The sequence below is a fragment of the Schistocerca nitens genome, chromosome 8 (assembly GCF_023898315.1).
Source record: "Schistocerca nitens isolate TAMUIC-IGC-003100 chromosome 8, iqSchNite1.1, whole genome shotgun sequence".
NCBI classification, from domain to species: domain Eukaryota; kingdom Metazoa; phylum Arthropoda; class Insecta; order Orthoptera; family Acrididae; genus Schistocerca; species Schistocerca nitens.
The window spans coordinates 214408438-214432995 of NC_064621.1; the positions used below are offsets into that span (position 1 = coordinate 214408438).

Sequence of the window (24558 nt, forward strand, 5' to 3'; positions counted from 1 at the left end):
ACTATGCTTTTCATAGTATTGTTATATTCCATCCTTGTTTCACCGAAATGTTAATGACTTGTCAATGAGTTCAGTATATTCCTACACAGGTATATATAAAAACAACATACTCATATGTTAAAAGAAAGTGTATGCACACACATGTAAGCATGTTACAACATAAGAATGACCCAAACAACTACAGACCAGTTTCACAACCACAGAGCAGTTTCACGGATATCAAGTTTCACTGATATCAAGTTTCTCTGAAATCCTTATGTATAATTTATTTCTTCTCTTTCTGGATAAAGACAACTTTCTTGTACACATGGCCTATTTGAGAAACAATTTGCCACACAAATGCCTCATTGTTTGGCTGTCCTCCTGCCCCTCCCACCCACTATTTCCCTTATAAATTTTCACTCTGCCACTTTTCTCCACTAGTGGTGGTACACCTTGTATACAAACCTTGCACTTGGGCACCCCACGTGCCCCTGTCAGTTTGACACTCCAAGTGGCCGCTACTAATGTGGTACCCCTGCACAGAAATCTTACAGTTGTGGCAACCCTCTCCGCTTGGCATCCCAAGCGGTGGGTTGTGTCTTTTGGGCCTTAAACTGGCACTGCTTGTACCATCACATCATGGTTTCTGAAAGGATAAATCTACAGACTCAGCTATTGCCAGTCTGACAGAATATATTATACAGTCTAACGCCATACTAGCTGTTAATTGACTGTGACTGTTTCAAAGATATGAAAAGGTTTATTTTACAAACTGCTACCAGTCACAAATTTTTTGTTGACATACTTAAATCATTTAATAAAATAATCCTCATCCTGAGGCCAATGGTGATACTGAGCACATGACTAGAAGACAGCCATTTCAAATGAACGATGACAACCACAGAACATGCCAAGACTGTAAAGTTGAGTTTTGCTTGCTTTTATTAAACATTATTGTATTTCCATAGTATTCTGTAGCCTAAAAATGAGGTTTGTACCTCAAAACACATTGCATTATTAAATAATTTGAGTAATTCACCAAAAATTTGTGATTGCTGGTGGTCACTGATGAGACTTTTCGTGTTCTACAATCATTAGATGAAAAAAAATGTTATATCTTCAATATTTTAAGATCTCTCCAAAGCATTTGACATCACAGCCCACAAAATACTGATACAAAAACTGGAAAACTCAGCATTTGAGGGCAAATAGGAGAGTGGATACTATCATACCTGTGCAACAGGAAACTCTATATGTCAATAAGAAACTCATACCAATCAGAAATTAAAGCTACCAAATATGCAGTGTTTCAGGGTTCACAAATGGTGCCATTGCTATTCAATCTGTTTATAAACGATATGGGTGTGAAAGAGAAAGAGATTAAAATATTGTATATAGATGTCATGACAATACTGAACAGTGACAATAATGTGTAACAACTTGAGAGAAGAGACAAATGTTGCAACTCAATGGGTCATGAAAAATGAAATTATTCTGCACCTGTAAAAGACTATGTATGTGATGTTTAGAAAAAGAGAGATGTCTCAGCATGTGGATTATGAGGTGGGTGATACAAAGCTGGAAGAACTAGAATCCACTAGATTCTTGGGTATTACTGTGAATAATGAGCTGAAATGGAAACAATATATTTTAATTCTATATTTAAGATACTCAACTTGGTCATATTCATAATGAAGCAGCTATCACACTATGAAGACGAACAGCTTCTGTGCACAGTGTACCATGGACTCTTTGAACTGTACCAGCAGTATGGAAATGATTATTTCAGAAACTGCTTCAAAAATACCCGCATCTTAACTTTCATATCTCTGAATGTATGGAAAACAATAACATGCATCACTCAAAATAGTTAGGAGAGGATTACAATGGTAGTTTTTACACCCACAGGCAGTTGAGGAAGAACAAGATACAAAGCATACCCCACTGACTGACAAACATTGAGAAAGGACCTCAATACTTGGCTATGAAGCTACTAAAAACAAACAACCTGTGAGTGATAATATACATGACATGAACTTCACAAAGAAACTAAGAGACCATCTGGTGGAAAGCAATTTTAAAGTGTTAAATTTGTATATATTGTTCTTTATAATGAGTTGTGTTAGAGAGAGTGGTGAAAGTAGTGGCTCCTTAGAAAATAAATGCTAATGAATGTTTTTTTTTTATGTGTCCTATATTACATGTACATTTATTGAACACAATATAAAGGCATAGAATCAAATAAAATTCAATCCAATCCAATTCATTTCAACCCTTACTCATCTACTGCAGTAGCCATCAGAAAGATCGCGGGAGGCGCACGTCGGCACAGCGCATCACGAACAGTAGTTGTCGCAAGTAAAGTCCCGTCCACCAGAGGGCACGCGAGAATTCGGCCGCGCCCTCTGCCGGCGGAACAATAACAACTCAGGCAGCACGAGCCGTGCCCAGTCAGTTTTACATCGGGCATACCTAGCAGACAGTTCTCGGTCTACACTATGTGAAGTGCGACGGACAACGTGAATCATGTTAAAACATCTACATTTGCCATTTATTACCTGGTCTGCATCATTCACCAGGTGTGGCTGGACAAACTGTGTCAAATTTACAATATTAGTAAATTACAATACTAATGATATATATTGCAAAGAATTTAAACAAATTAAAAATATGCTTTGCACTCTGCACAACACTGTTCATACTGTCAGTGTTTCTTAGTAGTCTCTACCATGTGATGAAGTGTTTGTTATCCAGTAATTGTTCATTATCTAATGTACTGACAATACCATTAACATTTATGTATATAGAGAACAACACTGGTCCTATCACACTTCCCTGGGGCACTCCTGATGATACCCTTGTCTCTGGCGAACACTCGCCGTTGAGAACAACTTACTGGGTTCTATTACTTAAGAAGTCTTCGAGCCACTCACATGTCTGAACTTATTCCATATGCTTGTACCTTCGTTAACTACCTGTGGTGGGACACTGTGTCAAATGCTTTCGGAAATCTAGAAATATGGAATCTGCCTGTTGCCCTCCACCCATAGTTTGCAGCATATCGTGACAAAAGGGCAAGCTGAATTTTGCGTGAGCGATGCTTTCTAAAACCATGCTGATTCATGGAGATAAGTATCTCAATCTGAAGAAAGTTTAATATATTCAAACTTAGAATATGTTCAAGAATTTTGCAGCAAACCGAAGTTAGGAATACTGATCTGTATTTTGTGTGTCTGTTCTTTAACTCTTCTTATATACTGGAGTCACCTATGGTTTTTTCCAGTCTCTTGGGACTTTGTGCTAGGCGAGAGATTCATGATAATGCAAGCTAGGTAAGGGGCCATTGCCTTTGAGTACTATTTGTAAAACTTAAATTGGCATTCCATCCCGACCTGGTGATTTATTTGCTTTCAAATCTTTCAGCTGCTTCTGTACATAGGGATGCTTATTACTATGTCATCCATATGGGAGTCTGTCTGATGGTCAAATGATGTGTGTTCGCACGATTCTTCTGTGTGAACGATTTTTTGAATGTGAAATTTAAAACTTCAGTGTTTGTTTTGCTATCTTCAACTGCCACACCACACTGGTCAACAAGGGACTGAATGGAAGCTTTAGATCTGCTTAGCAATTTTACATATGATCAGAATTTTCTCGCATTCTCTACCAGATCTTTTGTCGAGTTGTGATGGTGGTAGTTGTATGCTTCACGCATAGATCTCTTCACATATGCACAAATCTCTACTAACCTTTGCTTATCGTCTTTTATGCATTCTCTTTGAACTGAGAGCGCAACACTTTCTGCTTCCTCAGCATCTTCTGAATTTCATTATTAAACCATGGCAAATCTTTTCCATCCTTTATCCAGTTACTAGGCACATACCTTTCCAGACCATGTTTTACAATCTTCTTAAACTTTGCCCATAATTTCTCTCCATCCGTAATACCGGAACTAAGTGATGTCAATTCACTGTCTAAGTGAGATGTTAAAACTCCTTTTTGTGATGTTACTCAACTCGCATGTCACAATGACTTGAATGTCAGTTATGTCGTCAGAGTGTTGACCCTTAATGTGAATGTCCATATTTTGTCATTTTGTGGCATGCTCATCACCCATGCTGATTTTTTTCAAGAAAAGAACTGTCTATGTTTTGCATTTCAATCAAGTCACGACAGGTGTCTGCGTGTTGTTTTTGTTTGGGAGTCAAGGTGTACAGGACAAACTTTGCACACACTTTACTCTTTTTCAAAATATTCTGGAGAATGTCCTAAACACTTCATTCAGAAATGTTGCTTCATTGTGATTTATGATACAACAACATTAACACACAATGGTCACATGTCCACTGCTTAACACTGTCTGCTGCAACTGACTGGTTGAATGCACATCTGCTATTTACAGTTTTTAGTTCAAGCTGCCACCATAGTTTCTGCGCCGTCATCACTTATATACCAGGAATAAAATCACTCATGGAACTCTTTTGATTACTTCAAACAAAAACAAGTTACCAAAGTGGGACATATCAGACAACCTGTACAATTAATTAGTTGTTTTGTATTTCCATTGGCTCTCATAGAATGATCAATCAGGAAATAGATTCTTAACAGATAAGAAAAACAGGTTATGCAATCTACCAACATTTTATTTATTACAATAAAAATACAAGGATTTAAAAATCTGGGCAAGAATGCTATGGCTATTTCACACATAAGGTTTTATAAAATTATCTGTTGATACAGTCTATAATGTGCAATTAAAGTTTTGTCCTAATTTGTTAGGCCCATCACCAATTAGTTTTCTTCGTGTGTGAAACACTAAATACTGAAAATATATAAGGCATCATGTCAACTACAGGTTGGCCATTCCAGCCATGAGCAAACATTATGTTAACAAACTATTTATTGTGAAAATATCTACTACATTTATGAAATTTCACAACCCTGATGTAGATGGCAGAACACTTACTCTTTTATATTCAATAAACAACTAATTCTTTTGGATGATAAAGCTTTTATATCCTTCAATAAATTCTTGCATTTATGTAAACAATTCTATAAACATTAGTTAATATATCTGTGCAAGAGTGAGTTGCTGACACCAATATGTAATAGGTGAATATTAATGAGCCCCCTGGACTTTTTTGAAGGTACGGACTTTGGCACATTAATTACAAGCATAATTGAACAACAGAATGAAGACAATGGGAACAAAAATTACACAGTAGGCCCTGAAATAAGGCCTTTATCATAGAGATTGATAATGGATTCAGCTATGATACGAGCAGTTCTCTTGAGGTAACCACCACTCGTCAGCATTACAACAGGTATGTGACGCTCATTAGCCTTCATGAATACCAGTTCATCTCTGCGTATAATACCCTGCAAAAAGAGACTGAGTGTCACTTATTGCATACACAATTCATCAAGAACATTGGAATACTTGCAAATGATTACAAAACAGGATTATAAATACATTATGAAAAGAATGCAGGTAGCATGGTGTCTAGCCTCACTGCATCTGAGATTAATATGTTCTTTCACAAAATAGTGCTGGTGTACGTACACCACTATTCCACTGGAAGTTCAATAAAGTAAGAAAGTGATTTTCACTATGGCATTGGAGAAATATAAGGTGATCAGGAACAGTCTGAAAAGCTTGTAAGAGTGTTACAAGGTAGACTCTGCTGAGAAATAAGTGGCGTGAAAAATAAATCCAACACATTGCACTATTTCTGAGTTAGCCAATCAGGCTGTTGTGTGTGCAAATTCAAGTGGCCCGCCAGATGCAATTCGTGTCAGTTGTTCACACAGTATGATGATAATCCATGAAACTGCTCAGCCTTTGGCTCATGTTTGATCCTTCCTACCATACTGTGTCCAGTTTTTGTATCACTCTCTTGTTCAGTTTTAGGAAACCAGACAAAGAACATGTTACAACATTGGCTCTGGCAGGTTGCTTGAATATGCACGCGCAGCAGCTGGAATGGCCGACTTCAATACTAATTAATTCAAAAAATGGCACAATGTATCAAATTTTTTTCTTAACAATTATTTACCAGCACAACCTATCTTGCAATACTCTTACAAGCTTTTCAGACTGTTTCTGACCACCTAGTATAAAAAAGGACTATGATAAATATATGTGATTAAAACTATCATTGGAGCCAGTGACCTTATTCAATGAAGAAGCACAACACCCACAGCAACAACTGATGAAGTGCGCCTAAATTTAATATTACTAATGGCTATAGAAGTTTTTTGTTCATCTAAATTTAGAATGTGCTACAGAAATGGTGATGTTACATTGCAGGGGTGGTTTTCATGGTTAGGAATGTTGTTCCCTTGTTGAAGCATCAAATGCATAAAGACATGAACACATTTGAGAAGCTGTATACCACAAACAGTAGAGAAACAGTTCTGAGATGATGACTGTTTCTATCAGCCTGCCATTCCTCCAGACACCGACACCTCATTGAAAGTGTCCCAGGCAGAGAGTTCAAGCCACGAAAAGGGCAAATGGTGGGTACAGCTCATATTAATGTCCACTAATAGGTGTCTGGATACTTTTGATCAGATGGTGTACAGTGATTTATACTTCAATTTCTATTTTTCAACCCCCCCCCCACCCCCCCTCTCTCCCTCCTATCATGTGTGTACACACACACACACACACAGTTTTATTCATTCAACCTTCCAAGCAAAGAGCAAGGTGTCTGTAATATTTATAGCAAGTAAATCTGGCATGTTTCAACGAAACATAATTACAGGAAAAACCAAATTCTGCCACTTGTTTCACTCATTTTTTTTTTTTAAATTTTTGTTGCAAAAAATGCAAAAAGTGTTTTTCTCCCTGTAAACTTGTCAGCAATAAGTACAGCTGAGGAAAAAGAAAAGAGGGACAAAAATATATTTTTTTCTCTTTGAAATAAAGAATACATTTTCAGAAATGAGACAAAGCATCAAAACATCTGCTGTGACAGATATTTAAATGTTAAACATCCATATAGCCTCAGACATTCTGAAATTGTTTTTGCTCACATCCTGCAAACCATTACAACCTTGCATAATGGTTTGACTAAGTTCACACTCTGTTTGATAGAAAAAGCTCTAGAACTAACACTTAATCCCTAGTTTGTATTAAGCCATTCTCTGCCACATAGTGCCTCCACCCCCACCCCCTCCTTTTCCAGGTTAGTAGTGCAAACTTGGCAGAAGAACTGCTTGTAGTACACACAAAAAGTATTGACAAATCAGAGTCTGTAAGATACATCAGCTGTACTGTTATCATCAGCAAACAAACTGACCAGTGTAAGTCAGAATTCCTAAATGACAAATAAGCCTTACATGAAATATCCAAGAGATTTTACAAGAGACAAGTTTGGTAGCCAGGTACTGACATACATTTAATTAATGAAGTATTAAACACCTGCCTCAGGGTAGTATACGAAGAAGACATTTCTGTGCATACCTTGATTGCCTTCAATTAAATTTAAAAGTCTGCTATACAATTGATGTAATTGTGGCAGCAACAGAGTGCATACTGAAATGAAGAGTAACTGAACACTGCAAAGTGCATTCTGCATCTGTTTAAAATAGTCCTTGACATGGCGTTCGTATGACCTAGGCACATGTTCGTAGATGGCTGACAATGACTTTGACAAGGTGTATCTTAAGGTACAGTTATTGCTCCATATTAGAGAAATAATCCTCAAAAACACTCAAAAACAGTTTAGTATCATTTCATGTACGACTTGTGTTCGGTCATTATTTTTAAATATGAGAATGAGGTGCCACATCTTCTGTAGTCCATTATAAGCTAACCTGAACATTAATGGATAACTGCTGTGAGTTTCAGAACAGATTCCTTCCCCTACAACAGCTAACAAAAATGAACCTGGAATCCGAATTCTTCTGAAGAATTCTTGGGTTGCATGCATTCAATATATAGTGAATTGTCGCTGAAACTGTCAGTGCATTAATTGTATTAATTCTGATTTGATAACTAGTACAGTGCTTCACAGAAAAATGTGCCTCCTATTACCACAAAATTATTCACCATTTCTAGTCTGCCAAATTTTGATGCTTTGTCACTCCACCTGTTGGGTCACTTGAAGTTTTAAATTTCCAAGATGTGTGTCCCCTGCCCTCTACATTGTAGAAAGATATTTGCAGCAACAGCTAAAAACTAAATAAATTACTGCTCCATTTACTTTACCTTACCTGTGAAGAAACAGACAGAAGACCAAGCCTATCTCCATCAAGGATATCTGTTCCTGCATTATAAACTATTATGTCTGGATGAAATTCTCTGAGTGCTTCCTCCAGATTACTGCAAAGAGATATGGAATGTCATTTAGATAAATCCTCTGAACAACAGAACTCTATTAAACTCTACATCTAGTGTGCTGTGTCATTCTGTGAGTACCAGAGGTACTTTGTGTACAAGAAGACTGCATATGAAATTTGAATACTAATAAGAGAAATGAATAATAATGTCAGTTGCTGTCATACAGAGTCAGTGTACTGAGGAATGAAATATACCACTTCCACACAAAAGAAACAAGACTGCTCACATTACTAAGAGGCTATCTGTTATAGTGTATTAATGTGTTACTTTTCCAGATTTGTTTATTTTCTCCACCTTTATATCACTAAATCTAGCTGCTTTATGGCTGCTAACTAGTTTCTCATCAAACTCAGAAACTAGCTTATTATCTTCTAACTTTATTTATTTGTGGATATTAGTCTCTTTCCATGTAAAGTCTTCGTGCTGTCTGCCTAAAACATGTAATTCCCAGGCTACTCAAAGTGCATGCCTAACAGTCTCTCAGTTTTGACCAAACAGTAGTATGTTTCAAAGGAGCTCACAAAGTTTGATAACTGAATAGGTTTTCTTAAAACTATATGCACTCCTCCTCTGAAAAGCACCCCCCCCCCTCCCCCCTGTGGGCTGAGTATAAAATGGGACCAATATCTAATGTTTTCAGTGAAGCAAGACATGGAAGGTCCTCAATAGACTGAGAACTGGAGCATTTCAGTGTAAGGTAAACATGAATAAATGGAAATATATATCAGAGGACGAGCTATGTGAGTGTGGTGAACCTCAAAACCTAATCAACTGCACCGAACTGGCACAACTTGTCTCAATGGACGAACTGTTGTCTCCAATGACAAGGTAGTTCGTACAGCGGAATTCTGGGCTCCACGTGGAATGTAATTATGTATATATATTTTGTAACATAGTTTGTTCTAGACATGTATAGGTAAACAAATAAAAATGAAGCAACTTATAGACTGATATCTGGTTTTGTTCATTGATACTGCACAGGATTTCAAACTGTTGCTCATTTCACATGACACAATAAGTTGTGTGCACATCCTTTAATGTTCAACTATTATAAAGCAACATAGATTAAATTAACACTGAAATTTTTTACTAACACCAATATGTGCAGAAAGGACAAAGCTTCATCTACAGTAAAGCAAGATTTTTCATGGGAAAAAAATTATTCACAATTAAACTGATTACATTATTTTGTTTAGTAGTTTCTAGTACATTAATACTTGTAGAATGGCTTTTCTGTACATTTTAGAGTATTCAAAGTTATGTACATAGAAAGAGAAAGAAGAACCAATGAAAGGAGCTCAGAAGCTATCAAGAGAGAACAACATATGAAACAGGCAATAATTCCTCTCTTACTATTACTTTTTTAGGGTATCTGTTATCACTGGAACTAACTCACTTATTTCTCTTCAGGTACCAATAGTGTGAAAAGGAAGTAAACAGTTGTGTTACGTAGTAACCACAATAACTTTTACTTCTTCATATACATGTCTTCAAGCAGTTGACACATGCACTGTAGGACCTTGTACCTCGTTCTGAAAACTTGGAAACAAGCTTTCAGACTTGCTTGGATAATTTTTTGTCCAGTTTTTTAAGTATAAATGGCCAGGGGAGTGTGATTTATTTCTAAATAAGGGAGTGAGATTCTCTTCATTACATTTCTGCTGTGTTCAATCAGCTATAGTATTGTCCAGAACAACAATTGGGCTAGCTTACATTCTTTGGCAAAGTTACTGAGATGCTTTTGCTCCCTTCTTTGTTACATGCAAGATTGCACTTCTAAGTGTCTGTAAATAGCTGCTGCAATTTTGCACTAATTCATATCCCACTGCCGTGATGATTTCCCGTGCACAACCACTAAACAAAGATAAGGCAACACCGATTCAGCTCACTGAATCATAAATATTGGCCTTGAACTTGGAAATTCTATTACTGTTTCAGCAATATAAAAATCATTTTATAGACAAGTTGACATATACAACTGAGCAGCAGGGTAGTTAATATATAGCTTTTTTTAAAGTACATGAAGGAGACATGTATGAAATAATGTTTTAACTCCTGAATAAGAATTTTGTTGTGGTGTTTAAGGATTTCTAATCATGTCTGTCACTTTTATGTGAAAATATTGGATGTATAGGTAGACCAAAGCAGCATGATGGGATCTTCCAGCAAAAATAAACATCATTGCCTGAAGATGATGAACAGATGCTCCATGAAAATACGGGAAAGCTTCAGTGACATCAGCAAATTCAACACCTGGGAGCTTCAACAACACAATACTCATTATTGCTCTGAATGATTCAGAAATAAACTGTTGAACTTGAAACAGCTGTCTATGAATTTTTGGAACAAGTCCTTAACATAGCTTATCATGCTGATCAAAAAAGCTGTTAGAGAGTTGTGCCTGCTAGGAATTTTGATTGCATCATCCTTGGTTATTCCAGGGGTGCCCCTACCTTTCCTCATGACTTGTCCCGTCTTATTCAAACTTATTCTGACTTGCTAGATGGCGACATGAGATGGGAATTGGTGCACACATTACCCCTGAGGTAAGATAGACTAAATCTGCCTAGCCAGCCAGTCTCTCCCGCTCTCCACCTATAGTTAGGTTTTATTTTTGCCTGAATTAGTCTTTGTAAGTAATCGATTCACCAGCTTCTGTACAGATCTGTGGACAGAAGTCTGGGTAAAGTCAACGTCAGTAAATCTATTATTATGAATGATTCTAAAAAATAGTTTTCTTGAAAGCTGTCTGGTAATCCTAGTCCTAAGTAAATAGGGAGAACCATACCTGGCACATAACTTTTGAAATAATTTCCGATTTCGTGAGAATACCATTCTCACACTGAATGTAAGATAATCAAGTTAAAGTCATTGAAGCATAATTTTTCTAGTAAACTGAATGGAGTATTATATTTGTGGAAAACATAATATTATATGACTGGTTAAATTACTGTGATAATGGAATATATAATTTTATATTTGGTACAGAATATTTTATGGGATGTGACGTAGACGGAAGGGTTTGTATCGATTTTGAAAGGGGGTGAGTAGTGTAGGTAAAAACATTATTTACACTAACAGATAAATCATGACTAACACAAAAACACATCACACCTTTCAAACAACCCTCACAAACAAGTGTGTCTGATTCTTCACCATTTGCCCCTTCCATAGGGTTGCTAAGATTTTCTTCGGGGACCTCAAAGGTGAAGGTGGAAATGTCCATTCTGTAGGAGATGATTTAACACCATACCTCCTCTGGCTTCTCACTCAAGTACCGATGAGGTACAGGTCCTGGGGAAGGGGGTGGTTGGGAAGTGTTTCCTGGCTTTGGGGCTGTCTTCTTTCTCTTCTTCGATCTTCGCAACCACATCTATTTTTTTCCTTTCTTAGTTCTCGTTTGTGGACCTATCTATTTCTCCCTCTTTCCATATTCATCTACTTCTATCGCAGAAGTCCTTCCTGGTTTCCGTAGTTTCCAATAACCTACAACTTATCTTCAGATAAGCAGGCCGAAGAATCAGGCTGCACAAACACGCATCAGCATACACACTGAGATACACGGGTATGCAAACAATGAAACTACTGACTAGAAACCTGTCAAAAGGTGAGAACCGTCAGTGTTGGAGGGGGAAGGTTTGTGTACATCGGGAAATATGCACACATTGTTGTTTACTGTGACAGTTCTACATCGAACGCATATATAGGAAAATATACATATACATATAAGAACTAAGATGATTCAATATCACAGTTATATATACATATAAAAAAACTAGAAGGATTCCACGTCAAGTATATAAGAAGTAGACGTGAGTAAGGAAAGAGAGCATAAACCTGAGAAGAATCAATTGTGATAATTATTAAGGAATGTCAAGTTGAAGCATAGGTAGACATAGTATCTGTTAAGAGTAAAGAAGTCAAAAAGTAGATGACTCCAGGGACTAAATGAAGTATCAAGAAGTTAGAGTGAAGTGTAAAATATATTTTTATTTTCACTAGGAAATATTTAATTATAGTATACATAAAGATATATACTAGGGCAATGAACCACGAGGCCTCCTCACAAAGGATAAGGGGGGCATTTGCTAAGGATATAGGGCAGATGTACCTACTTAGAGATAGGATGACCTGTGGCCTGAAGACTAGGGATTTGTTATAAAGGGGTGTACCTACTGGAAGGTAAGACAGAAGTGCACTCATAGGATCAACCCACATGTAAGGTATAGGTACTGATCCTAGGGGAAGTCACACATTTTATAAGTTGATTGGAATACTCTCTTTCAAATTCTGAAGGTGGCAGGGGTAGAAAACAAGGAGCGAAAGGCTATTTATAATTTGTACAGAAACCAGATGGCAGTTATAAGAGTCGAGGGACATGAAAGGGAAGCAGTGGTTGGGAAGGGAGTGAGATAGGGTTGTACTCTCTCCCCGATGCTATTCAATCTATATATTGAGCAAGCAGTGAAGGAAACAAAAGAAAAATTCGGAGTAGGTATTAAAATCCATGGAGAAGAAATAAAAACTTTGAGGTTCGCCAATGACATTGTAATTCTGTCAGAGACAGCAAAGGACTTGGAAGAGCAGTTGAACGGAATGGATAGTGTCTTGAAAGGAGGATATAAGATGAACATCAACAAAAACAAAATGAGGATAATGGAATGTAGTCGAATTAAGTTGGGTGATGCTGAGGGAATTAGATTAGGAAATGACACACTTAAAGTAGTAAAGGAGTTTTGCTATTTGGGGAGCAAAATAACTGATGATGGTCGAAGTAGAGAGGATATAAAATGTAGACTGTCAATGGCAAGGAAAGCGTTTCTGAAGAAGAGAAATTTGTTAACATCGAGTATAGATTTATGTGTCAGGAAGTCATTTCTGAAAGTATTTGTATGGAGTGTAGCCATGTATGGAAGTGAAACATGGACAATAAATAGTTTGGACAAGAAGAGAATAGAAGCTTTCGAAATGTGGTGCTACAGAAGAATGCTGAAGACTAGATGGGTAGATCACGTAACTAATGAGGAGGTATTGAATAGGATTGGGGAGAAGAGAAGTTTGTGGCACAACTTGACTAGAAGAAGGGATCGGTTGGTAGGACATGTTCTGAGGCATCAAGCGATCACCAATTTAGTATTGGAGGGCAGCGTGAAGGGTAAAAATCGTAGAGGGAGACCAAGAGATGAGTACACCAAACAGATTCAGAAGGATGTAGGTTGCGGTAGGTACTGGGAGATGAAGAAGCTTGCACAGGATAGAGTAGCATGGAGAGCTGCATCAAACCAGTCTCAGGACTGAAGACCACAACAACAACAACATGGTGTTTTATATTGTTGACTATTGCAATGAGAAAAAAGATGAACAATTGAAACATTGTTAATTGTACTTCACGTATTGGACTCACTAGAGGCAAGACAGGTTCATAAATTATGTAGTTGTTCAACATACTTTATTGCAGATGTATTTTATCAAGTCTAATGCAAGATGAATCGGTTGACTTGTATACATTCAAATACTGATGTGAGAAATGGTGAATATATTATTTGTAGAAGTTGAAATATACCAATACTGAACTAAAAGTATTCTTCCAGTACTAAATTATTTCTAAAGTAGAGAGACAGATCTTATAAATTCCTGTTAACCAGCAGTAATCTTCGGAGAAGTAGTTTTTGGAGATCGACGTAGCCAGAATTCAAGAGAACAAGATCAGCTGTACATACCAAGTGAGTCAACCTATGGGAGAGAGGTGTGAGTTTTGCAATCCAACTTCACATCACTTCTTATTGTCAATATCATTAGAGTAGAAGGAAACAAGATGACTTAGGCAAAATTTCTAGTTGGTGTGATAAATGGTAGCTTGCTCTAAATGTAGAAAAATGTAAGTTAACGCAGATAAGTAGGAAAAATAATCCCAAAATGTTCAAATACAGCTTTGGTAGTATTGCAAAGTGATATGAAAAGGAACAAACATGTAAGGATGGTAATAGGGGAGACGAATTGTTGATTCTAATTTATTGGGTGACCTTTAGGAGAGCATAACTTATCTATAAAGGAGACCAAGTGTTGAAAACTAGTGTGACCCATTCATGAATACTGCTTGAGTGTTTGGGATCCCCACCAGGTTATATTTAAGAAAGACATCAAAGCAATTCAGAGTTATGCTGCTAGATTTGTTATTGGTAGGTTCAATAAACACTTGAGTATTAAGGAGATGTTTCTTGAACTCATGTGGGAAACCCTGAAGGGAAGATGATGTTCTTTTCATGAAACACAATAGAGTAAGTTTAGAGAACCGGCACTTGAAGCTGCCTGCAGAACGATTCTATTGGTGCCAACATACATTTCGCATAAGGACCACGAAGATAAGATAAAAGAAATTAGAGATCATAAGAAGACATATAGACAGCCGTTTTTCCCTTGCTCTATTCGGGGGTGAAACATGAAAGGAAATGATCAGTAGCAGCAAAAGGTACCCTCTGCTGTGCACAGTATAGTGGCTTGTGGGAAATGTATTAGAACCAGATGTACATGCCTCGTAAAGCTCTGTACTATTCAAACCAACATTCAGGTTGATAAAAGCTTTGCTTTCAAACTTCAGCAATGCAGGATAAAACTCACTAGACCAATTTAGAAAGTAGGACTGGAAACCAATTACAATAAAATTAAAATAACATGCAGTCAACATATCAAAAAGAAAATAGTACAAATTAATGTGGAAGCCACAGAACTAGGTAATGAGTATTTATGGCAGTTGAAGAAAACAACTAGATATGCAAAGAAAGAAATAATAATAATTGTAAAAATGACCTCAAATACATTCGGTAAATTAAAAAGAGTTTTCAAAACCGAACTTTTGATGTACCTATAGGGATATAGTGTCTGTTCTTTCGGACATGTCTGAAAAAACAGACACCATTGATGATCTGCAGTTGTCTAGAACAAAATTAGAATTACGTTAATACCTTCAGCTGCTAACAGGCGTTGATATATATCAACGGGGACAGGTGAAAATGTGTGCCCCAACCAGGACTTGAACCCGGGATCTCCTGCTTACATGGCAGACGCTCTTTCCATCTGAGCCACCAAGGGCATAGAGTGACTGCAGGGACTATCTCACACATGCCTCCTGCGAGACCCACATTCTCACCTTGTATGTCCACACACTACATTCGTAGTGTCCCACCCCAACACACTTATTACTCGTGGAAGACATTCTTACCAGATAGTCCCTTCAGTCACACTATCTTCTGTGCCCTCGGTGGCTCAGATGGATAAAGTGTCTACCATGTAAGCAGGAGATCCCAGGTTCGAGTCCCGGTCAGGGCACACATTTTCACCTGCCCCCGTTGATATATATCAATGCCTGTTAGCAGCTGAAGGTATTAATATAATTCTAATTTTGTTCTAGACAGCTGCAGGTCATCAATGGTGTCTGTTCAGACATGTCCGAAAGAACAGACACCATATCCCTATAAGTATATAGTTCTGGCAACACCGGCCATGACCTTCTTCTTCTGTGCGGATGCACACATATTCCCCGAATTCTTACGGGACGTGGTAAGAATGTCCTCCATGAGTAATGAGTGTGTTGGGATGGAACACTATGAATGTAGTGTGTGGATATACAGGGTAAGAATGTGGGTCTCGTGGGAGGCGTGCACGAGATATCCCCTGCAGTCGCGCTATCCTCTGTGCCCTCGGTGGCTCAGATGGATAGAGCATCGGCCATGTAAGTAGGAGATCCTGGGTTCGAGTCCCAGTCAGGGCGCACATTTTCACCTGTCCCCGTTGATATGTATCAACGCCCATTAGTAGCTGAATGTATTAATATAATTCTAAAAACTTTAGATGTGTCTGCAATGGAAACTTTACAATTAGTGTGTACTCTGAGCTCTGAATTATGCAATGAGATATAGACTTTTAATATGAAAAACATTACAAATTATCCAGATAATAGAGCTTACTTGTGGGACTTGCTAGGAGAGACAGAAAACGAACAAACTGATAAGGAAAAAGAGTAGAGTGGAAGAGGTAATTGTAACAGTAATGGAAATGAAATAGAGACATGCAGGACATTGAAGTATGTGAGTGGGTGCTAAATGAACCAATGAAGTTCTTTTCAGAATTCCAAGAGGCAAGAAAAAACAAAAATTGTAAATCTGGGATCTAGCAACAACAATATGAATAGAGTAGATTAGCATTTAATAGTAGCCTAAGCTTTCAGATGTAGTAAACAAACACACACACACACACACACACACACACACACACACACACACACACACACACACACACAGATATGTATTCATATACATATAACTCGTACACACTTAGCCACTGTCATCTCCAGGCACTAAGCCCCAACTCTTAGCGTCTGGAGGCAGTAATTGTCATGTGTGTGTGTGTGTGTGTGTGTGTGTGTGTGTGTCTGCGTCTGCGCACGCGTGCCTTTCTACATCTGAGAAAGGAAGCTGTCCGATAAGTTAGTCTACTTTTAAATAAGCCTCTCTGCTGCTCAGCACCTCCTCTACATGGTGAATAGCAGTCTATCCTATTCCATATTGCTAAAGAGATTAGAAAAGACAGATATGATAACCTAGAGGAAAGTGAGTGGATTACAGAAAACATGTAGGATCACAGTGCATATAACTAGAATGTAATTCACTGAAAAATTGAGAAGAATAGGTGTGAAATTGCTGTCACTGGTGGTGATTTTATGCTCAGACAAGAGGTCATAGGTTGGCTAACCAGCTAAAGTGTAGTTTAGTACATGTAGACAAAAATGTGGCATGACTTCCACAATTTTGTAAAATATTTCACTTGCTTCTTAAATTATTAAGAGTTGTCAGTCTGCCTGGTTCAAGTAAGTTATTAGTACGAGATAAGCTGGCCACAATTTCCTGTTACTTTAGCATAACTTTGTTAATCTTGGTTGCAAGTTTGAGTTTGACTGTTTGTATATAGGGTGGACATGGAGGAATTGTCAATGTTCAGTAATATGGGAGGAACAATCATTTCAGGCTAAAAATTCCAGCAAGCATGGTCTCTAAAATGCATATCTTAAAAGGTACGAGCAGTTCTTCATCTACATCTACATCTACACCCATACTCCGCAAGCCACCTGACGGTGTGTGGCGGAGGGTACCTTGAGTACCTCTATCAGTTCTCCCTTCTAATCCAGTCTCATATTGTTTGTGGAAAGAAGGATTGTCAGCATGCCTCTGTGTGGGCTCTAATCTCCCTGATTTTATCCTCATTGTCTCTTCGCGAGATATACGTAGGAGGGAGCAATATACTGATTGACTCCTCGGTGAAGGTATGTTCTTGAAACTTCAACAAAAGCCCATACCGAGCTACTAAGTGTCTCTCCTGCAGAGTCTTCCACTAGCGTTTATCTATCATCTCCGTAACGCTTTCGCGATTACTAAATGATCCTGTAACGAAGTGCGCCGTTCTCCGTTGGATTTTCTCTATCTCTTCTATCAACCCTATCTGGTACGGATCCCACACTGCTGAGCAGTATTCAAGCAGTGGGCGAACAAGCATACTGTATCCTACTTACTTTGTTTTCCGAGTGAATTTCCTTAGTATTCTTTCAATGAATCTCAGTCTGGCATCTGCTTTACCGACGATCAACTTTATATGATCATTCCATTTTAAATCACTCCTAATGCGTACTCCCAGATAATTTATGGAATTAACTGCTTCCAGTTGCTGACCTACTATATTGTAGCTAAATGATAAGGGATCTTTCTTTCTATGTATTCGCAGCACATTACACTTGTCTACATTGAGATTCCCTGCACCATGCGTCAATTCGCTGCAGATCCTCCTGCGTTTCAGTACAATTTTCCATTGTTGCAACCTCTCGATATACCACAGCATCATCCGCAAAAAGCCTCAGTGAACTTCCGATGTCATCCACAAGGTCATTTATGTAAATTGTGAATAGCAACGATCCTACTACACTCCCCTGCGGCACACCTGAAATCACTCTTACTTCGGAAGACTTCTCTCCATTGAGAATGACATGCTGCATTCTGTTATCTAGGAACTCCTCAATCCAATCACACAATTGGTCTGATAGTCCATATGCTCTTACTTTGTTCATTAAACGACTGTGGGGAACTGTATCGAACACCTTGCGGAAGTCAAGAAACATGGCATCTACCTGTGAACCCGTGTCTATGGCCCTCTGAGTCTCGTGGACGAATAGTGCGAGCTGGGTTTCACACGACCGTCTTTTTCGAAACCCATGCTGATTCCTACAGAGTAGATTTCTAGTCTCCAGGAAAGTCATTATACTTGAACATAATACGTGTTCCAAAATTCTACAACTGATCGACGTTAGAGATATAGGTCTATAGTTCTGCACATTTGTTCGACGTCCCTTCTTGAAAACGGGGATGACTTGTGCCCTTTTCCAATCCTTTGGAATGCTACGCTCTTCTAGAGATGTACGGTACACCGCTGCAAGAAGGGGGGCAAGTTCCTTCGCGTACTCTGTGTAAAATCGAACTGGTATCCCACATCAGGTCCAGTGGCTTTTCCTCTTTTGAGCGATTTTAATTGTTTCTCTATCCCTTTGTAGTCTATTTCGATATCAACCATTTTATCATCTGTGCGACAATCTAGAGAAAGAACTACAGTACAGTCTTCCTCTGTGAAACAGCTTTGGAAAAAGACATTTAGTATTTTGGTCTTTAGTCTGTCATCCTCGGTCTTTAGTCTGTCATCCTCTGTTTCAGTACCATTTTGGTCACAGAGTGTCTGGACATTTTGTTTTGATTCACCTATCACTTTGACGTAAGACCAAAATTTCTTAGGATTTTCTGCCAAGTCAGTACATAGAACTTTACTTTCGAATTCATTGAACGCCTCTCGCATAGACCTCCTCACACTACATTTCGCTTCGCGTAATTTTTGTTTGACTGCAAGGCTTTGGCTATGTTTATGTTTGCTGTGAAGTTCCCTTTGCTTCCACAGCAGTTTTCTAACTCGGTTGTTGTACCACGGTGGCTCTTTTCCATACCTTACGACCTTGCTTGGCACATACTCATTTAACACATATTGTACTATGGTTTTGAACTTTGTCCATTGATCCTCAACACTATCTGTACTTGAGACAAAACTGTTGTGTTGAGCCATCAGGTACTCTGAAATCTGCTTTTTGTCACTTTTGATAAACAGAAAAATCTTCCTACCCTTTTTATTGTTTCTATTTATGGCTGAAGTCATTGATGCAGTAACCGCTTTATGGTCACTGATTCCCTGTTCTGCGTTAACTGTTTCAAATAGTTCGGGTCTGTTTGTCACCAGAAGGTCTAATATGTTATCGCCACGAGTCTGTTCTCTGTTTAACTTCTCAAAGTAGTTCTCAGATAAAGCACTTTAAAAAATTTCACTGGATTCTTTGGCCCTGCCACCCGTTATGAACGTTTGAGTCTCCCAGTCTATATCCAGCAAATTAAAATCTCCACCCAGAACATGGTGGGGAAATCTACTTGAAATTTTTTCCAAATTATCCTTCAGGTGCTCAGCCACAACAGCTGCTGAGCCAGGGGGCCTATACAGACATCCAATTACCATGTCTGAGCCTTCAATACTGTGAAACTAATCTCTTCTACTGCAAGCCCTTAGCTTTCCAGACTCTGGAAAGTGGTAGCATGGACCAAAATAAGAAAAAAACTATCTAGTAAACATGAGTATCTATTCAGTCGAAGAAATGGGTTTCACATTGCTCAAAGCTCTTAAGATATACATTTTAGAGCCCATTTGTACTAGACCTTTTTGCTTCAAGTGACTGTCCCTGTCATATCTCTGAATATTGACAATTCCTTCTAGGACACCCTTTATGTTGCACTTTTTCCAGTTTTACATATCTTAAACAAATATACGTCGAATACTGTTTTAGCCAGGGGATGTATAATCTTGCACTGGAGCATCTCTAGGATGTAAAAAACAGAATTCCTTTGAAATATCTTATTTATTCTGTACATTTTCTGTTTACTCTTCATTATTTGGTTTACTTTCAAAATTATTATATTTACCTTACCAGACTGTTATGATGGCATGGGGAATAAATTGCAGTTTACGAGTAAAGATTGCTGTCTGTTTTAGTACAGCTCATATTTTGCATAGTATTTTTCCACTTATACTGGGGACGGTGTTTTTTTCAGTACAGGAAAATCAGTCTTTTATGTGGTGATTTAAATATACTTCTAGTTCAGGATGAGGTAATCTGCAGCAAGTTGTCTAAATTTTACACAGGATTCTTCTATTTATGTGGACCTCTGAAAATGTTCCTAAAAAGATTCATGATGATCTAACTTCAGTTGACCCAGATAATGTGAAATTTATGGATGTTTCCAGTATATACATTAGATAACTTTTTTATTCTGAAATTATGGTTTTGTTCTGCGATGAAACATAGAGCTGTAACTCTTGAATATTGATCTCAACCCTTCATGTCACTGCATGACAAAGCCGGCGGATCCTTCTCTCCCATAAATAACCTTTTTTTAAATTTACTCTTATTTGCAATAAGTTTCTTTATTGACATGCAGTTAGGCTTACCAAATTTTGTTGGGCCCAACTCAGGACATATTTCGAACTTCCTTAAAAATCTAACCAGTTCACAGAAACATTAAACTTTAATTATCTAGTGGAATTTTTCAGTAGATAGCACTTTTTTCAGAAATGGTTTGTTTGTTTTAATTACATCATAAATTTCACAAGAAAGAAGTTCACAATTAACTTTAACACTTAGCAGATATTTAACAGAAGCTACTGAAAGTCTACTCCTTCCTGCAGATCAAATGTTCCTCATAACTGTTATCAGCAATATAACAAACCAACTCTTCTTCGAGTCTGTATTTTTCACAGACTGCACAAGACAGTTAGTCAAAATTTGAACAGGTTTGCCTGACGCTTCATCAAAATTTAAAGTTTACCTTGAATTCGCTCCTCCAGACTGAAATATTTTACAAAAATCATAACAGGTTTTACTTCACTTATGTTTGAGCTATCCATCATTACTGTTACATAATTAATGTTTTCCAAAGATCACAGCACATAAACAAAAATAAATGGTGAAATAATGTTAATAATAATTGCCTCACATTTGGTTCCAGCAGATGAAAGTTTAGGGTAATATAACTTTTTAACCAGTATAGATGTGCACCCTGATATTTTGCAACTGATTTGTGTCTAGTTGCATGGCATGAAAATGTAGCCTTTTAACAGAACAGTTTAGATCACCGTTATTTCCATCTTTTACTTTAAAAATATATCTTTATGTTTGATGAAGCAGAAGCATTAATAGCATCATTTTGTTTAGCTGTTTTCACCCAGTGTTTAATATCTCCTTTCCCTTTATTGCATCAGAAAATTCTCCAGTAGATAGTGTGCAATAAAAAGATTCAGTGGTACTGTGATTATGCACTTCAAAAATTTGTTTCCAGTTGTACATTAATACTAAGCGCAAACTTTGTTTTGCCCATTGCTAAATGAAGAGACAAAAAACAAAAAGTGATAAAATGATAAAAAACGTGGACACAAGTTACTTCACATGCGAAGGCAACACATAAACACATTGCCTCTGTTGTGTTGCCAAATGACTGACTGGCAGAATCTGTAGCCACACCTCCCACTCAATGTCAGTGCTTGCTTCAAGGTCTGCTGGGAGACGACAGCCACACGAGAATGTTTAAAAACACAATGTTGAACATATGGGTCAAAGGTTTAAAAAAATCATTACCAGTCGTAACATTCTCCAAGCCCAGACAGCACTAAAAATCCACAAATGTCTGGGCTAATCCAGGACATACGGCAAGCCTACATGTTAAATTTACCTAAAAATCTCAATATCCTATTTAAATTTTTCACTTAAATTTATTAAACAGATTGTTATTTCAAGTGCTCTGATTCATTTGTGTAATTAACTTTCATTACGGCACAGTTAATTAAAAATTACAGTTAAAGTAAGCACTACATTCACTACATGAGCTAATCCTCATATCTGAGAAGGGTGACTTACACCATTCGAAAATTAACCATTCCTACTTTCTTGTAAAGCATCTTAAGTAATACATAACTAATTATCCTCTGGAATAATTAACTTAAAAGTTCATAACTTGTACCATTTTACAGAGCAGATTTTGTAATAACTATTGTTAAATTCCACACTTCAATGATATACTTTTGTAATCTTAATTTTTTGTACAGTTTGACATACAGCATTGATTATTTAAGCACTAATTAAAATTTCATGAAATTTACTATTATTTGTAATATGGCACTCATACAAGTAAATGACAGGATCCACAATGCAGAAAAATAGTGCCCATGTATTTTTTTTTTTTTTAATTTCTGACTAGCAACAGTTTCTATTTATCAAAATCATGAGTTATTGTAGTTTATCAAAAAATTTCAAAGCATATGTCCATTTACAAGCAGCCAGATATTACCCAAAATTTCATCTGCAGTTTGAAAGTAAAGGAGTAACACCTGTGCTGGACATACGCAAAAAATACATGCACTAGGAACTGCAAGACTCAAGTACTGTAATGTTCAGTTACTTTCAAGTACTCTTTGTGGGCTAAATTAATGAATGTTTAAAATGAACTGTGTTATAATTACCAAGAGTGTTAAATGTAATATAAGTGAACTCTTGTTGGTCTCGGTGATTTATGTTATGGACTGGATTAAATGAACTACCAGAGTGCAACTGCCTGTAACAGGCATTGTGATGAGGGAGAACTGTTATAGTTATGTATAAATGTGGACAGCTTATTTTGTAAATGACATCACTTCTGCTTTGGCTGTTAAAACATGATTTATTGTGACTGCAATTTTGACATGATGTCATTTTCAAGCATTGTGGGATGTTGTAACCCACTCAGTAAAATAACGGAGTAGGTTTAATAATGAATAAAAAAATAGGAGTGCGGGTACGCTACTACAAACAGCATAGTGAACGCATTATTGTGGCCAAGATAGACACGAAGCCCATGCCTACTACAGTAGTACAAGTTTATATGCCAACTAGCTCTGCAGATGATGAAGAAATTGATGAAATGTATGACGAGATAAAAGAAATTATTCAGGTAGTGAAGGGAGACGAAAATTTAATAGTCATGGGTGACTGGAATTCGTCAGTAGGAAAAGGGAGAGAAGGAAACATAGTAGGTGAATATGGATTGGGGGGAAGAAATGAAATAGGAAGCCGCCTTGTAGAATTTTGCACAGAACATAACTTAATCATAGCTAACACTTGGTTCAAGAATCATAAAAGAAGGTTGTATACCTGGAAGAATCCTGGAGATACTAAATGGTATCAGATAGATTATATAATGGTAAGACAGAGATTTAGGAACCAGGTTTTAAATTGTAAGACATTTCCAGGGGCAGATGTGGATTCTGACCACAATCTATTGGTTATGAACTGCAGATTGAAACTGAAAAAACTGCAAAAAGGTGAGAATTTAAGGAGATGGGACCTGGATAAACTGAAAAAATCAGAGGTTGTAGAGAGTTTCAGGGAGAGCATACGGGAACAATTGACAGGAATGGGGGAAAGAAATACAGTAGAAGAAGAATGGGTAGCTCTGAGGGATGAAGTAGTGAAGGCAGCAGAGGATCAAGTAGGTAAAAAGACGAGGGCTAATAGAAATCCTTGGGTAACAGAAGAAATATTGAATTTAATTGATGAAAGGAGAAAATATAAAAATGCAGTAAATGAAGCAGGCAAAAAGGAATACAAACATCTCAAAAATGAGATCGACAGGAAGTGCAAAATGGCTAAGCAGGGGTGGCTAGAGAACAAATGTAAGGATGTAGAGGCTTGTCTCACTAGGGGTAAGATAGATACTGCCTACAGGAAAATTAAAGAGACCTTTGGAGAGAAGAGAACCACTTGTATGAATATCAAGAGCTCAGATGGCAACCCAGTTCTAAGCAAAGAAGGGAAGGCAGAAAGGTGGAAGGAGTATATAGAGGGTTTATACAAGGGCGATGTACTTGGGGACAATATTATGAAAATGGAAGAGGATGTAGATGAACATGAAATGGGAGATAAGATACTGCGTGAAGAGTTTGACAGAGCACTGAAAGACCTGAGTCGAAACAAGGCCCCGGGAGTAGACAACATTCCATTAGAACTACTGATGGCCTTGGGAGAACCAGTCCTGACAAAACTCTACCATCTGGCGAGCAAGATGTATGAGACA

At 37.6% G+C, this 24558-nt stretch overlaps 1 protein-coding gene across 1 annotated transcript in view; it reads right to left on the bottom strand.

The window, feature by feature from the left end:
• Positions 1-5196: 5196 nt before the first annotated feature.
• LOC126198626 (histone deacetylase 11) overlaps positions 5197-24558 on the bottom strand; it is a 79678-nt gene continuing 60316 nt past the window's right edge. The window contains exons 7-8 of the mRNA XM_049935083.1: positions 8203-8311; positions 5197-5361 (exon numbers count right to left, since the gene is read on the bottom strand). Coding sequence (XP_049791040.1) covers positions 5197-5361; positions 8203-8311 — 274 coding nt within the window. The remainder of the gene's footprint in view (positions 5362-8202; positions 8312-24558) is intronic.